Genomic DNA, 17707 nt, shown 5'->3' with positions numbered 1-17707 from the left:
ATATTTTAATGAATAAATAGACATCAAATGACAAAAAAATGAGAGGTTGGTCGTACCAACTTATCAAATCCTCTGTAACTTAATATAGTACTAGTAACCGAGAAACACATTTATTAAAATTACAATAAATATGGAAATTTAGTGATTTATATTGTGACAAAAATAATTTAGTTGCAATAAGTAGATATATTTTCAAATATTTATTAATAGAAATAATTGGTTTTATGTAGAAAAATAAAAAAAAAAGTATGTTTCTCATATATATATATATTAAGTATCTTGTGAGACTTTCTTACAAATATTTATCTATGAGACGAAACCCTACCAATATTCACAATAAAAAATAATACTATTAGCATAAAAAGTAATACTTTTTCATGGATGACTCAAATAAGAAGTCTTTCTCATAAAATACGACCCGTGAGACGGTCTCATAAAAGTTTTTGCCCCACACACATATATATATATATAATGTTTTTAGAATTGAATAAAAAGTAAAAAATATATTTCACAATAAGAATCATTAATAAATCTCAACCATTCTATAAATTATTAATTAACATTTGTAGTTATTTAAAATTTATTATTAAATAATTTAAACATACTTCTAGAAATTATTAAAATGTGCCATGGTGCAAGAATGCATCTGATGCAAACGGATTAAATCTCGGGCAAACGTCTCTATCGAGTAATTTTATGTTAATGACCAGATTCATTGACTAATTCTCAAATATCTCCAAATAAAAATCAAATTAAAACATTTAGCCAAACAATATATACACACTCTTTTGTTTATATTCTTTGAGGTACCAAAATTGGAGATACCATCAGCAGATACGTTAGCACGCCAATGACAAATATACCCGAGTGAAAATAGTGAAAATTGGATTACTCACTGTCTATAAAAGCGCAGATTACCCAATTATCTTGCAATCTGGTGGAAGTTTGCTAGCACGTTTTAGTATTTGAACTGATTATCCCAGTGGAATTCTCAGGTTGACTGAATTTCTGTTTTCTTACCAACTTTTTTGTGCTTTGAAAATTTGGAGACAACGGCCGGTCTACGGATATTCTCTTGGTGTTTCTTCTGCATTATTTTCTTCTCATTGAGATTTTTAACGCCAGAATAATTCCTCTTACCGTGTCCTTGCCGTCTATTTGGTAAGTTACCATGATCAGAATGTCCAGCTTTTCTGGAGGACTTTCCGAAGGGGGGTTGTTTTCTATCATCTCTTCTTTTCCAAGGTCTCCCAGGGCCTTCTTCATTCTTTGTCAACTCCTCTCGTTTCCTCTTGTGCTGCCTGAAAAAAAGGCAACTGAATAAATACCGGACCATGTAGCCGAGTAGAGTTACTGGCGGATACAAGAGTTGCACTCGTTTATCAAAGAAATTTACCCCCTAGGAAATGAATCAGGATGATCAGATTTACTCTGACTGCTCTCCATTTCCTTGGAACTTGTCTTGCCACGACGATTCTGTGGCATTAAATTACATGTTAGAGCGAAGAGTGTAAATTTGAAAGCTTACAGCAAATTCATTAGATATATGGATACCAATAACGGCCCAATAGTTATCACAGATTTATGATCATAACTCGATACAGACAACAGCTTTCAGAAGCTAACAGCGAATCCACAATTTATGAAGCATCACTGGATGAGTCCGTAACTTGCAGCAAAAACAAGAGAGCATAGCGAAAAAGAAGAGTACCATGACAACCCCCTGGACATAATCCTTGTACTTCTCAGGTGTAAGAGCCTTTACTGAAGGAACACCGCACTTCCTCATCATGATTTCTAAGATAACTGTGACCTGTAGATAAAAGAAGCATCTACATAACGATTCTTGAGAAATCAAAATTGAAGTATAATACATGCAGCAAGTTTTTATCAATGTAGTAGCAATAGTTAATTATCCGAAAGTCAATTAACCATAATTTTCAAAAAGTTACTCTTTTCTCAATCCCATCTTTGAAACACTTTTGTTAGTTCAACTCCTTCATATGCAAGATTCTTAAAATACTCTCTAGGAAGTTAATGATAAGTAGCACATACAAAAGTTATATTTATCAAAAAATAGAAACATTCACAAAATAATTTATAATACAAATCTAAACATATGATGGAACAATTTAAACAATACAAATTGATATTCTGTGCATTTCACTGCTAAAACATATAAAGTAAAGATAAAGGGAATACAACATGCAAACTGAAAACAAATCTTCTTATTTCTCGACATGTAAATATGCCTTCTTTTATGCATTACTCTTGAAGATGGATAAAAAGTAAGCACTTTTCTTCAACTTAATGATCTGGTGTATAAATACTTAAGACTTGCATTATTTCTCAGATAGACCAGGACGAAAATTCACACCTTTGTTTTGAAATGATGGCGTGAAACAGATGACCAGCGAAGAATTCCATCGGCAATGTCCGGAAGAAAATTTTGTAAATCGTTTGTTTTCAGGCAAGAAACAAATACTTTCACAAAGCCCAAAACAGCCTGTTCAATTTAGAGCAAGTAACACATAAAAATACCAAACAAATGAAATCACCCTTCAATCATAGGTCAGGAAACTAACTTTTATAATCTCAATTGCTTTGCTGTGCAGCAACTCCATTACAGAAGGGAAAATGTCAGGTACTGTGAGGCAGATATCAGGATCACTGTAAACTAATACCGAGAGTGCAGACACCACCCCACTTTTTATGTGAGGAGAGGAGCCAGAAAGATATCCGATAATCTGAAGATAAAAACATAATTATTTTCTCCATGATAAACATCAAACATGATTGTTTGCTACACTTAGTGGGTATAATGTAAGTCAATACAAAAGTTAGTGCATCAAATTTCAACCAACGAATAACCAGTTATATCACAAGACAAGCTTACGAGCCACACACTATTTCAAAGATAACCATAGAAGGCAGCATGATTTAGCAGACATGAAATAGATCTGAAGTAAATGATAAAATGTTTTGTGGTAATTACATTTGAACATCTTTCTTTGACTTCGTACTAGTTTCTATTGCTAGAAATTACACTGATAAAGAGACAGCAGGTCTTCATAATATGACATGTTTTTCCTTCTAATCATAATCACAACTTGTCAGGGCACGGCGATAAACTTAGAAATCAAATGTCATGATCGTTGCATGTACTCTCAAGACAATATTAGTGCAACAATACATGATTGCACTCACCATAGTAAGAAATTTCTGATATGGGGCACCACAAGTAGCATCTGATGACTTTCTCAACTTACAACTTATCGCATTTATAGCATCATAAGCCACTTTCCTGCCATCTTCATTAGACTGAACATAAAATAACATTTACATATTAACACAATTAAGTGTCAAACAGCCAATGCCAATCGCTTGAAAGTAACTGTCATTCTCGAGCAATTTCTGTGAAATAAAACACGCCGTATAATAAAAAAGTGGGGGAAGGATACAACGTTCCTAACAGGAACACTGACATATACTATAACTGAATCTGTTAGATCCATATCAAACAATGCCAATACCGAAGCAGAATCAAATAATGTATTTGTATGAGAAATTCATTACTTTTATTGTAGGCAATAAAAGTATTCCCAGGACGAATATAAGCAGATTGTATTACCCATTTTGCCACATAAGGCAGGTATCACATGCTTAGGAAGCAAAGGTTTGTGATCCCCAAACCCACTTCTCATCTCTAATTTTTCCTTTAATTGTGACATGAGCATACAAAAAGACGGGCTACTGTAACATAATTTCAGTAACCTTCAGATCCCTTATAATTGAACATTAATGCAGGGCATGCAGGGCACTCGCAATGTCCAGGAAAGGCGCTTGCATCTTAGTATTAGCTTTCACTACTGAAACAAGTCTATCACCTTTCTCCAAATCATAGGATAAATATTAATCTACAACACACGAGAGAACATACACATGCACCTGCGCCAATCCCAAAAGAATTGGACATAAAAACAAATGCAAAGTCTCGGAGATTAGTTCATACATCTTTTAAAGTGAGAATAATCTCATTCAGGACAAGGAAAGCCTTTGAATTATCGTCATCCAAGTTTCTCTGCAAAGAAGTAGAGAGTATTTATTTAATTCAAATAAAACACGAAATAGTAAGAAAATTAAAGTTCTAGAAGCTGACAATCACTCTTAACAAAAACACGTTCATCTTCTAATCAACCCATTAGCATATAACAAAAACAAAATCAGATCAACAAACATATATCTTCAAAAATTGTGTTTTCTGTGTACAGAATGCTGGCCTACCGTTATCGCCTGAATCAATAAGGTCTGAAAACAGGCAAAACGACTTTTAAGAAATTCAATGTTTGCTGAAGACTTCACCCCAGACAAGAGATCCATCACCACTGCAAACTGTGAAGAGCAGAACCAATAATGTTTCTGCAGAGAGAATAACGTAAGCACAAATCATGTTTTCTACTTCCAGGTAAGAAATAATAAGAGTATAAAGGAAGAAACCTCCAGAATTCTGCACAGAGTTTGACATGCTTCAATCTGGCCAAACTCATCCGTAGCCTAATACCCAAAATATGCAGTGTCATAACCAGATCATCAATTAAAAACTTGCAAATTAAAAAAATAAAGGGAAATAACTAACCTCCTGCAAAGCACATTTAATTACGCAAAAGAGTAATTTGACCAGATCCTCATCAGATGCGTCAACAAAGCAAGATGCAAGATCCAATATTAGATGCCTGCATACAGACAAATTTGTGAGTTTAACATCTATGATGTTTATAGTCCATTATCACATTCACAAATCTTCCCTCGGCAGAGTTAGAAGACGCTGAAGAAATACTATCTCATGGCAACTACAAGGACAAATAGTTGAAATTTGAATTATGTCATTATTTCACTAAAAGGAAATTCACTATTACCTCTCTGCGTCTGTTCCAACTGAAAATTCACCACCCTGTTCTTTGTCACCAGAGCTATTAGTCTCATGCTCCACTTTTTCATGATCAACCATATCACCAAGAAGCTGAAACTTCTTAAGAGAATCCATAAAGATCTGTTTTGTTTCTGAAGAATCACAGATAGATATCAAGCATCCTATTGCACCCTAAAAGTCAGGACAATAAAAATTCAAATCACTATTTTATGTTAACTTCAGAAAACAAAGTAAATAAAAGACAAAGTTAAATAATACAGGCCTGCCCCCGTTGAACTAGTTTGCAAATGATTACATGCATCAGACCAAGGAAACATATATTAGACATTTACACACTGACTGTGGTAAGAAATCAATCAGCAAAGAGTACAAGGATAAAACCAGTCTTTAATCTCATAATATGGATCAGCTCATGCTCATCTATCATTTCATCAAATGCATTAACATTACGCAATGAGAACTAAAAAGTTAAAACAAAAACAATTCCCGAATATGTCAACTCATGCTGGAGAGGTCATAAAAGAGGTTAAAATATGTATAGAAACACATATATTAAACATGGATTAGGCAAGGATCCACCAATGCTAAGAAATAAGAAGAAAAGCTCCCATTTAACTATGTCATGTGTGAAATATAATCTGCAACTATCAACTCCATGGCTCTGAATATGGGTATAAGCTACTTTAGATGACAAGGAAGTAACTTCAGAAAAGGAGAGACGAGCTTTTAAACTTGAAAGAAACAATAATCAGCGAAAACCTTTAGATGCTTGCGTGTCTCTGGAGGGCTCTCAAACAAGAAATTGACTAGAGCCTGAAGCAACTCCTTGGAACATGAAGCCAACACCTTCAAATTTTTTTTTGCGATCTTTCTCGTATAAAAATTTCTCGTTTTAAGATCCGTGCTTTGAACTTCTGTCAACTCCTCAGACCTCTGATCAGATGCGAGCACCTTTTTATTTTGACTTACAAGTTCCTATCTCCAAAATACAAACAATCCAGTAAGACAAGCAGGATACTAACATCATTTGAGAAGAAAGTAGAGCAAACTGACAATTAAAATAGAGCTCAACAAAGGATTTTGAATCATACCTGCAGACTAATGGCAATATTCTCAAGCATAAAAGAGTCTTTTTTCAGAAAAATAATTAAGAGGTTGGCAAGGGTACCAAAACTCCGATAAGTATCGCTTGGTTGACGACAAAAGGCAGGCAACAATCCCCAACAACCAAGGGAGTAAGCCTGCAGATCTCGGCGTATTACTGACTTTTTAACTGGAAAGGAGCAAAAATTTAAAATCCAGATATTCGTAAAAATCTCAATGCCACAAGGCTTAAGCTTATTTATAATTCAGCAAATTAAACAAAAAAAGCTAAAATTTGCAGGTATACAGAGGAATAACAATAGATATGTGCAGTCTCATCAATTGGCCGCCTAAAGTTCTAATCCACAATTATGAACTGAGAAGTATTTGAGATTGACACGAAAAAGAGTTCAACAATACATCCACCAACAGACTTGTAATTGCAACACTCGAGCTTTATAACAGATGGATGGAATAATTCAACACCAAATTTTTTAGGGAAAATTACATTTTTTGTAAAGTAATTTGAACTATTTCTATTTTTAGTCTTGTCAACAGTTTTTTTCATTGTTCACATGACCAAAAGTGAAAAATAACGCAAATTACAAGAATTTGAGAGATCGAGAACAAGGAAAATCAATATCGAGAATTTACCATGTTACAGTAGCAATAAAAGATTAAATTCAGGAAATTGCAAAGCTTTCCGACATTGTCAATTGTTGTCTTGATAACTTATGTCTGGAAATCATTCATGTATTTGTTCTGATTTAGACGTGATCATATTATTATTAAATGGTTCACATTGATTCATTCAAATGCTTCAATAATTAATGAAATTAATCACATGGTGAATTGAGGGAAGGCAAACTTTCCACAGATTCTCGTGAATACCTTTAACCGATGCCCGCTCAAAGGATTCAGCAAGAGGGATAATATGCTCCATAAAAAACTGCAGCGAGGATCCAACTATATTTTTCTTTAAAATAGGTATTAACCAACTATTTGAACAGGAAAAATCATTCACCCCGAGGGAAATGGGGATCAATGCAAGTATTTTTTCTGGTCCCATGGCAACAACAGCAGATCCAATGCAATCTTGAAGCTGCAACAATGAAGTAAATAAAGAGTATGAAACACACAGGTTGAGCTTCACTGACAAGCTATAAACATGATCAAAATATGGCAAAAGATTGTAATAAAAATATTATAAATGAATATAATGAGAAAGCTTGCCTATATTAAAATATGGCTGAAAATATGAGATAAATCACCAAGAAAATCGGTACCACTCAACCACACCGACGTACAAAACCCAATACTGCTAAACAATTTAATTATATGTAATATGAATGAAAACTCAGAAGTCAGAAAGTACATGAATGTGAATAGCAACCACAGTTCAAGAGGCACAGTTGACACGTAATCAATTGACATAAGCCAGGTGAAGATAAAAAAACAAGCGAGTTCTCATTTTATACTAAATTTATCAGCAAGTGGAGAGATAGCAACATATATCTAACTTGTGGTTGTTCGTTTGAAATTTGAGTTCCCATTTCAGTGCTTGAGAGCAAATAAGAGATGGACGGGGAGAAAAAGAAGGGGGAGAGGGAGCGACCACGGGAAGAGAGAGACTTCCACGAATACTCACATGTATAATTTCAGAAGCACCTGAAGAACAAGCATTCATCAAGTCAGCTAGTTTAAGAATTATACCCTCCATAAGCATGTATGATGTCTCCTCTACAAAAAAAGGTGGAACATATTACCACAAAATACTGAAAAAAAGAAGGTTTCAAATGACAGAGTATCAATTGAAGACTCCTAGAAAGTTTACAAACGTATTTCAGAAGCAAAAAATTTACAATTGTTCTGAGCATACTCCAAGAGCTCATTATAGGTCACATCAACAAATTCAATCGACGGAGTAACGGACACTTCAAAAACATGACCAGTACCAATTCTATTGAAGAGAAAAAACTTAGGGAAAGGAAAAAGGAAGCAAAGAGTTTTAATACTTTTCCACTGCAAGTGCACCACAAAAAAAATTATTAAGGCTCACTAACCAAGTTTGAGGAACAAATGAGCTAAAACTGACAAGAAATGCTGGTTTGGAATTTCACACCCAGTTCTCAGAACATAGTAGAACGCAGTGCATATACTTTTGGCTGCTATAAACTTCTCATTGTGAACTGACTTGTCTTCCATTTCCTGGGTTTTGATGGTCAATAAGCTTTCTCCATCGATTAGATGATTTATCAGCTCCCTGAATATGTTGGCAGCCTGCAAAGAAATGTTGGCTTCAGCTGATAGGAGACCTAATAGAACACGTCCATAGTTAGTAACGGGAAAATTTCAGCTAAACTACATAGAGAAAATAAAGAAAAGAATCACGATTATGACATATCGGTGAAGTTTTCCTGCAATATCAAAAATATGTACCAATTCGACTATACTGTGAACATATTTTAACATTAAGATGACATTAAAAAGGGAAAAATATAAACTAAAAAAATTATAACTTGCCCACTTTGCCTAAATAAGAAGAATTCTAAAGAACTAACTCATCCCTCCCAGATGACGGAAAGAAAAATTAGACGGTTACTTGTTAACATTCCGGAATTGAATTCATAAATTCACCTTTCTTTCCAGTCCTGACAGTTTATTATTCGATGGACCATAAAAATATTTTCTGTGATTCAGTTGGTGACTTTCACCATATTCATGATTAATAGAATTCCTAAAACTGAGGCACACCGCACGTGCAAACCAGGCACTGCAAATAGGGGAGCAGTTGTTCGCAATAGAAGCATATGTATTTGCTGTAAGGTTCAAAAGAGGAAAAAGGCCTGCCACTGGAGACAAGGAAAGTCTAACAAAGAAGAGAAAAGGGAAACAAATAAAATAAATTGAATCGAAAGTATTACCTATCAAGGATTCAGTTACTAGAGGGAAATAGGAGATTGATTTATGTAAGTTGCCATCACGAAGTTTGCATAAAGCAGTTTTGGCTAAAGTTGCAGCAAAAACTGCAGTTTCAACTGGATTCTTTTCTCCCGAATATATGTATGGCACTAGTGATTCGACAATATCTTCGGCAATGGGAACTATGACTTCAGGCCCTGAATTTTCAAATATGGCCAAAACCACTTCGAATACTGGCCTAGTCAGTGCCGAGCATGGGGATTTCAAAATCTTCAATAATTGCGACAGGGTTCTAGTGCGAATTTTGACGTAGAGATATGGAACAGCGAGCTTCATCACATTTAGCAAATGAAGAGTTTCTTGATGATCAAGATTCACAATAGCATCGTTCCTGGACCCATTAATAATTTCTGTGGTCGTAATTTCTGCTGCCAATGGCATGTGCTCTTTCGCCAATAAATAAATTAATTTACTTGCTTTCTTGCTGACAGCTGAAGATCCAAGTGACTTGAAAACAGCGAGAATACAATCCTGAGCACATTTCCTCACCTGAAACATTAAAAAATGAAAGCAGTCGTTAGAAGTCAAGGAGTCTGGTCTTATTTGATAGGAAAAAAAATTATTATTAAATCATGGTTTTATAAAAGGATAACTCATCCTTACTATCCATCCTTCATAACTATAGATTCACAACCCAATTAATCCAAGAAGCTAGATTTTAAGTAATCTTATTCATGAATCCCACGTAAATATAATACAGCTGACAGCTGCCAGAAAAACGTCACAGAATAATCAGTGAACCCACCAATAAGTGTTAATCTCATTTCATGCAACTGCCAAGGTCAATAATACATAGTAGCTCTAGCGGATCAATTCCAACTATAACAATTCAAATAAAAACCAACCACACTACTGCAGCAACAAATTTTCGGCAGCAATACATTGACGCAAATAACAGATTACAAGTTTCAGCACCCTGATCCAATAATTTAGAGTCACTTGATACGACGTTCCGCAAGTAACCAATAAACTAATAGCATTATAACAGACTAATCTGTCATGAACTCGGACAAACCTTAGGCCGCTTATCGATACAGTATTTCAGAAGCCATTCAAATCCCAGCTCAACAGATTTCCAATCATTCAAATTACAAAAGTCCGTGACCAAAATACCCAAAGACTTCACCACTGCCCTCACACTCGAGGTTCCCAAATTACTCCCCCTATCCTCCACCACGCCAACCAAAACCCTGACCGCATCCTCCGCCTTTTCCTGTCTAATTTCGCATCTACTTATCAAAGGAATAATTATAGAAAGAAAAGAGGTTAACGCTGCGAGAGCAGTGGAGTCGAGTGACTTCAAACTGGAAAGTGAAGTAATGGTGGCGGCGAAATATGAGATAGGAGTGAGGGGGAGAGTCGAGGATTGGATAATAGAGCGGGAGGCGGCAGCGGTGGCGCAGAGGTGGCGGTGCTGCGCGGCGGATGAGTGGGAGTAGCGGGTTAGAAGCTGCTGGCATATGTCGGAGTTGGCATGGAAGATTTGGGACGTTTCAGCCATTTCATCGTCCATTGCTGCGGCGTCGGACACTGAGTTTTAGGGGTTAATGTAGTGGGTTTTGTCAATCACAAGACAAAGCGCATTAGTAAAACGCACTTTGATGAATTGACATAATCAAAGTAATGGGTCCTTTAATGGGCTTGGATACTTCCGTCGAAGCCCGTCCAAAACAGGACGCAATCATCTACTAAAATTTGTTCAAATAAGTGTCGTTAACACGAATTATATAAAATTAAACACATCAAATATTATATTATATATATAAAAAATACATAGATAAAATATTCTATTAATTTATTTTTCAAATATATATATAGATAAACTTTAAAACAATTTATTTTTTTAAAAAAATGAACAAAATATTTTTTCTACTATTTACTATATATGTTGTTTTGTGCGTTTATTTTTTATAATTCATGTAAAAGAGGTTTATTTAAATAAATTATAGCACGTTTTGAATGACTAAACATAGATTTCGCCCACTTCCAAAAGACCCATATTCCGGTTTTTTTTTTTAAAAAAAAATTTAATTAACAAAAATTATACAATAAACACGGTTTTGTATTTGTGAAACTTTTCATTAGTTTATATTTAATATTTATCAGTTTTATGTGACCTATATTATAAAATCGTTTTAGTTGTTGGATATACATTTTGCTATTTTATTTTTTAAAATAAAAAATGAACAATAAATAAATTTAAAACGACGACGATGATGATAATAATGATAATAATTATAACAACAACAACAATAATAATTAACACGTGTATATACCAAATTTTATATGACAAAAATCATATCAATCCGACCGATTTAAAATCGATTATTACAAAATAAATTCAAACTGAATCTTCTAATGAAATATATAATTGATTTTTTCTTTCAAGTGCATTAAATAATAACACAAAAACTTTTGTAAGACGTCATAAGAGTCAATTTTGTTAGACATATTTTTTATTTGAGTTAATCGTAAAAAAATATTACTTTTATTTCAAAAAAATTATTTTTTATTATAAATATAAACAAAATTGATATGCATGAATAAAAATAGAAGATAGATATTCGAATAATAATAATAATTTTAAGAAATAAAGTTTTGAAGAAGCTGGAGGAGATCTTATCAACCCCTGGCTTATTACGTTTTTATATTTTTTTAATATATATATATATATATATTTTTAATTAAAAAAAAACCCACATAATTCTCTCTGGAAAATCCAAGGTCAGTGTTGCCGAAGAAACAAAATGGCGACTTCGAATTTGGATTCATCTCCGCCTGTATCACAGGCGATTACTCCTCCGGGAGTAGTTTCAGGCTTCCAGCACACTCCATGTTATTGGTACCTTCCTGTCTTCAACTGTTTGTTTATGACTGAGTTGAGGGGAATTTGGCACAGCTTATGGAGGATTAAGTATATTACATTAATTTATTTTGATTGATTAATTATTTCATTTCCTGAAGGCTGCTGCAATGCTGTTGCTTGTGTGATTCTGCTTTTTGGCGTTTTGGTGTATGTAAAAAAATTGACCCTGAACGATGTCCTATGATTTGTTTTTCATTTGTGGCTATTTTTTCAACCTGTGATTTAACAGTTCATTGATTTGTTTTTGAGATATTAGGAATTGGAGTTTATTTGTTGTTTTTTTCGTAGCAGGGATTCAGGGAACTGGGTTAGAATTACCCTAGAGCTTAACTGTTAAATTTGAGAACATATTTTCAATTTTGCAGCGAGGAGAACGTGTATCTGCTGAGCAAGAAGCTATGCGAAGATGGAATATCGACATCAGATTGTTCTGATCTATTCGTCATTTTCATTTCCAATGAACAAAAACAGGCATGTAATTTGTGGTAATTCTTATATTCATCTTAGACGTTCTTGTGATGTTAGGCATACGGATCAAGAAATAAATTTGTTTTAATTTCGACGATTGTATCATCTCAGATTCCATTGTGGCATCAGAAGGCCAGCCATAGAGCCGATGGGGTAATTCTTTGGGATTACCATGTCATCTGTTTACAAGTAAGAATCAAATAACCGACAAATTCTTGTTTTTGGGAAAGTAATTTACATTGTTTTGATCGTTATGATTTACTATGAGCACTGCAGAAAAGAAAAGAAAGAAACTTGCCTCATTTAGTCTGGGATTTAGATTCAACTCTTCCCTTCCCATCTCCCCTTGTCAAATATGTAGCTGAAACCTTCCGACCTTCATTTCAGCTTTTTTCTCAGTTTCACAGGTACATTCAAATGCATGCTTTCTTGATTTTCTGTCTAGGAAATTCTTGTTTTTGAGGTGAATGTCAATGCTGCATCTTCAGTAGAATATTTGCTGACATAACAACTTAATTTCTACATATGGATATGTGAATCGCCGGATCCATTACCGTCCCTTGTGTCGTTTTCTGTTGTTTCTAACAGTACTCTTTCCAATTTGCATTCTTTTATTATTTGCATCAGAAATTTCCACTCTTTTTGTATGTGGAGAAAGATGATTTATTTTTGTTCTGTTTCTGCAAGTCTTCTGGTAATTAGACTAATTTCTATAGAATAGAGAACCTTTGAAAGGTTCCAGAACTAAATGGAAGATCCAAAGATGGGATATGTAGAATCCTACCCTTAATCATGCTGTGTCTAAAGTAAATCACCCTCTCTATTGGTATAGCTTGGGATCGTTTGATGCTTTAGTAGAACCATTGATAGACTCAATTTCTGTCCTTTTCTCCATAATAAGAATTTTTTTGGTTAATTTCAGGATTTTTAGAATTGTGCATGCCCCGCTGTTCCTCCGCTGTTTTGCATCTGATAGAAGACACATGAAAGATTCAGCAGGCAATTGGGTTTTTCCTCCACCTTCATATGAAGCCATTGCCGCTGAAGGTAATTGCTATATTAAACAGTATGAATTGTTGCAAAGGAATGCACGTGTTTATATGCAACTTTTTTGTAGGAATTCAAGCAAAATATATATGCTAGTTGTTTTATCATGTTCTTGTTTCCATGTGCTTAATTTGCTGATATTGGTTAAAAAGTAATTTCCAATGCATCTATTTCATTTTGTCAATACCCTAACTATGTTTTTTCGTTTCTACAGATGGGACGTTGCATAACTTGAATGAATACATGGAAATGTCCGCTGTCGATGTCGTAAAAACCGTAGGACCTGATACTCTAGATGATGTCTTATCTAAAAAATTTGGTGTCTTGATTAGTGAAAGCCAATTGGAGGAGTTCTTTTCTATAATTTCCTGAGCATCAGTGACAACCATGTTGCACGTATCGAGTTACATGGCGAGGCAAGCATCCTGCCACAGCCTGTGTGTACACTGTAAGCCATGGGATCCTATCACTCAATGTAATTTGATCACATAATCTTTAAGCAAACTAAAAGTTGAGACTAGGTTATAAAACACACCAAAATATGTTTCTCAATTTTTCCCTAAAACCATCTATTATGTAAAATTCAGTTTATGGGTTTAATAGTAATATTAATACTGTTTGCAACCTCTCCCACGCACCATTACCGTTAATTCGAGTTAATTTGCAATTTAAAATTATTTTCCTTCATTCAACTTCAAGTTTAGCACTTCTATCCATTTCACGTTCTTTTATATTCGACATTTCCCTAACAAGCAACGCTAACAGCAATTAGTGGTTTATAGGTTTTTTGAAAGCTTCTCCAATTCCACAAACTAATTGTATTGAATATTGATGAGCAAAGTTAAGGAGCTGAGCTAATTTTTTTTTTTACTGAATTCGCGTTGCGCTTCATGTTTTCTATATCTAATGCTTTCAGCCATTTCCACAATAAGGATCCATGAAAAATCCAACTACGATGGGTAAAATACAGTTTGTTAATTTTGATCATATTTGGTTATGATTTATCTCCAATTGAATCGGACTGTATTTGAATTAAATTACTTTTCCAATGATAACTCCTTTAATCCAATTAAAATCCAAAGGGCTCAAGTCGCTTTATATATATATATATATATATAAAGACAAAAGACTTCTTTTGTCTTTATATTAGATTTTATAATGTCACTTGTTGTGTGCACATAAAATGTTTGGTTCCTTTCTGTCAAACAGATTCAGACGATAAACTTTAAAGATAATTTTACAATTTCTTGATCGTAGTTTCAAAAATTCATTTCGTATAGTATTGTAAAATATGATGAAAACATAAATTGCTAACAATCTATTTATTATTATTATTATTATTATTATTATTATTATTATTATATATTTGTTTCAAATCCATCTTTGGATGTGCAACATTGTTCAAGACTAATGCTTTTTTTTTTTGTAGGAATTTGCCCAATTTGATAAAAACACTGCCTTATCTACTGGACAGAAGCAAACATAAAGAAGAAATTGGAATTAAATGTAATTCTTCCGACTACCTCATTTTTGTTGAACTAGAAGAGTATATTTATACAACAATGAGAGAAATATAAACTAACCTGTGCAGCCTGGACTAAGATACGGATTGCCTTCATATCCGGCTGCGCAATTACATCGGTATCCGCCAAGACCCGTGCTTGAATCAACGCAAACACTATTTTCTCTACAAGCAAAATCAGCAGATCTCTCAGTTTCCTGACAATTCCCACTCCCAAATGCCCAATCAAGTACAATATGGACTTCTTGGATTGTCCTGTTCTTAAAATTCTCATCCGAGAAATCCGAAACCCGAAACTTAAACACATCATGATCCCTGAGAAAAGCATACCCACAAGCATCAAAACTCCAAACTTTTGTATGAAATTTCATATTCGTGAGTTCCAAGGAAATATTCTTTAAACCTTTTAGAATCAGAGTTTGACAGCAGCCAATTCCAGTACAATATCCGTCAAATAAATTATCATGTGAACAAACTGAATAACATTGGCTTGTTAAGTTCATGCTGTTGGTGCCAAGAATCATAGCAACATCGTCGCAACCCACTGCTGTAAATCTATTGTACTCAGAAAAGCTGTAGGGAGACCCTGTCAGGTCGAAGTTTGTCGTGTTCTGCCTAGTGATATTGCCTGATTTTGAGTAGCATCCTTCAGAGACTGAGTTTTTTATCTGTATTTCGTTATCAGATATGTTAACAACTTCAAGATTAGAGGATGTAATTATGAGTTTAGGCGGGGTGATAGAATTATCACAATTCATGTCAAACCAGAGGCCTATGGAGCAGCCTGAGTTGTTGCCAATGTCGAAAGGGAACGGAACACTTATATCTCCGCACTTGGCTTCGCAGCCAGGTTTTGCTACATTGGAAAGGGGATGACCAGCAAGTGACAGTGAAAGGGACAAGAAAATAAAGATTATAGATTCAGGGAGCATGCTTTTGATCTTCATGACTTTGTTCAGGAGTTGTATAACTTAAATCTCTCTTGACTCTGGTGTTGTATGGGTTGACTTTGGAAGTTTATTTGTTGTCTTCTCTTGCATTGGAAAACTTGAAGTGTGACTGTATTGTCGTCACTGTAGCTGATCAGTTTTGTATAATTATGTTTGATTCATAGGATTGATCTCGTAATTAAGGGAAGAAGATGAGAATTTCTTCTAATGTATACGCATATGTTTGAAGTTTTTCTTCACTTCTATGTATCTTTTGTTGAATTAACTGCAAAACACTGCATAAAAAAAATTTATCATTCTTTCGAAATGCTTATTAGGTTATTACTAATAAAAAATTGATATACTTCACATTTTTGATACCTGAAGTATGCAGAAGATAGTTCCTACAATCAGACTTCACCCAAGCTTCTGTTTGCCCTCTGCATCATTTTTTTTAGATTTTTATGGATTCAAAGATATGGTTTTGGCTGTTTGAGAGCTTTAAATATTTATCCTCATTTGATTTCTCGACTATCTTAATTGTCAACAGAGTTCACTGACTTGACTTGGGAGGAGTTCCCAAAAACTGCTCCGCTAACACAAGGGGCAATCACAAACTCACAAATGGCATCCTTCCAGAATCGGTAATTACAATTGTTTCTTTCTCACCAAAGATTTTGGTGTTTCGTATAGTATGCATCTCTTCTGATAAATTTGTTCGTGCTAGAGACGGTCTATGCGGTTGTGTAATTTCCTCATTTGTTAATTTGAAAGAGCACTCGCAGTCCCAGGTTGCCTTGATATAGAAAAAATCGTGCCAGAGATGGTCTATGCGGTTGTGTAATTTCCTCATTTGTTCACTTGAAAGAGCACTCAGAGATGGTCTATGTGGTTGTCTAATTTCCTCATTTGTTATTTTAAAAGAGCACTCCGCAGTCCCAGGTTGCCTTGATATAAAAAAAAAAACACACAACCATGTAATTCAGTTTCTGGACTGGAATACCTTTAAATGGCAACAAGAGAGAGCTGTGTTTGGCCTGCTACACTCCCAAAAGGAAAAGAAATTTCTGGTGGGCATACTTTATACGCTGATATGATGTGAAAGGAACGTTGTTGAACATGAAGTAAATTATTATATGTGTATCAATAGTTAGTGTTGTGTTCGGATATTGGCATCACCAGCACACAACATACAACGGAAATTGATTATTTAACACACACGTAGACTTTAATAAACTAAGAATGATCGCGTGCAATGCACGTAGGTGACTAATAATGAAAAATAAATATTTAGATAATTTTTAAAATCGTTTGAATAAAATCGTATTTATTAATCTAAATATACCAAAATACAATAAATAAAAATACATGATGACGATAAATCAAATATATTCATTTATTTATATAACAATTTTCAGTTCGTGTGATTATAACATAATGATAGCTCTATCAAATTAACAAAGATATTTTTCATTCAAATATTATTCAAAATGGAAAACAATAAAAATAAAATTAATAGAATAATGAATAGTACTAAAACCAAAATCACAATATTTTTAAATGAAGTGCATATAGCGATTGTCAAATAAAATTCTCTTAATTAACTAAATTATTATAATGATGTTAAAATAAAACCCATAAACTTGTTATTAAGTTAAATATCAATTTTGTTTTTGCTAACTTTTAACTCCTTGTGAATTTGGTTTAACTTTCTCCTTTTTTAAAATATATATTATAGATAGTTAATTTATATCATAATAGATCATTTGAAAATTAATATTGATGATTAATATTTCATGTTAAATAAAATTTTAAAATAATATCAATCAAATAAATATGTGTAGTAAAACACATATACGTAACATTCAATTTAAAAATAT

The 17707-nt window shown here is 33.9% G+C and overlaps 2 protein-coding genes across 3 annotated transcripts; one reads left to right on the top strand and one right to left on the bottom strand.

The window, feature by feature from the left end:
• Nucleotides 1-752: 752 nt before the first annotated feature.
• LOC142504857 (uncharacterized) lies at nt 753-10575 on the bottom strand. Of its 2 annotated transcripts, none has more exons than XM_075617704.1 (18): nt 10011-10575; nt 8938-9484; nt 8077-8328; nt 7662-7753; nt 6905-7115; nt 6022-6203; nt 5690-5905; nt 4917-5101; nt 4637-4733; nt 4498-4554; nt 4285-4419; nt 4013-4081; nt 3208-3321; nt 2586-2747; nt 2378-2506; nt 1712-1813; nt 1397-1476; nt 753-1301 (listed from the first exon to the last, which is right to left on the bottom strand). In XM_075617704.1, the coding sequence occupies exons 1-18, from the start codon at nt 10506-10508 to the stop codon at nt 992-994; spliced, it is 3438 nt and encodes a 1145-aa protein (XP_075473819.1). In that variant the 5' UTR covers nt 10509-10575; the 3' UTR covers nt 753-991. The 2 variants fall into 2 exon arrangements, with proteins under 2 accessions (XP_075473819.1, XP_075473820.1); XM_075617705.1 differs by having other exon boundaries at nt 4498-4556; nt 4642-4733.
• A 1112-nt stretch (nt 10576-11687) lies between these two features.
• On the top strand, nt 11688-14002 carry LOC142506155 (protein N-terminal glutamine amidohydrolase). The gene is made up of 6 exons (XM_075619314.1): nt 11688-11837; nt 12227-12332; nt 12441-12518; nt 12606-12736; nt 13252-13376; nt 13591-14002. Exons 1-6 carry the CDS (start codon nt 11743-11745, stop codon nt 13746-13748), a joined length of 693 nt encoding a protein of 230 aa, XP_075475429.1. The 5' UTR covers nt 11688-11742; the 3' UTR covers nt 13749-14002.
• Nucleotides 14003-17707: the final 3705 nt, after the last annotated feature.

Source organism: Primulina tabacum, chromosome 10, assembly GCF_025594145.1.
Source record: "Primulina tabacum isolate GXHZ01 chromosome 10, ASM2559414v2, whole genome shotgun sequence".
NCBI lineage: Eukaryota > Viridiplantae > Streptophyta > Magnoliopsida > Lamiales > Gesneriaceae > Primulina > Primulina tabacum.
The sequence above is the reverse complement of the archived record's forward strand: the minus strand, read 5'-3'. Positions and strand labels throughout refer to the sequence as shown.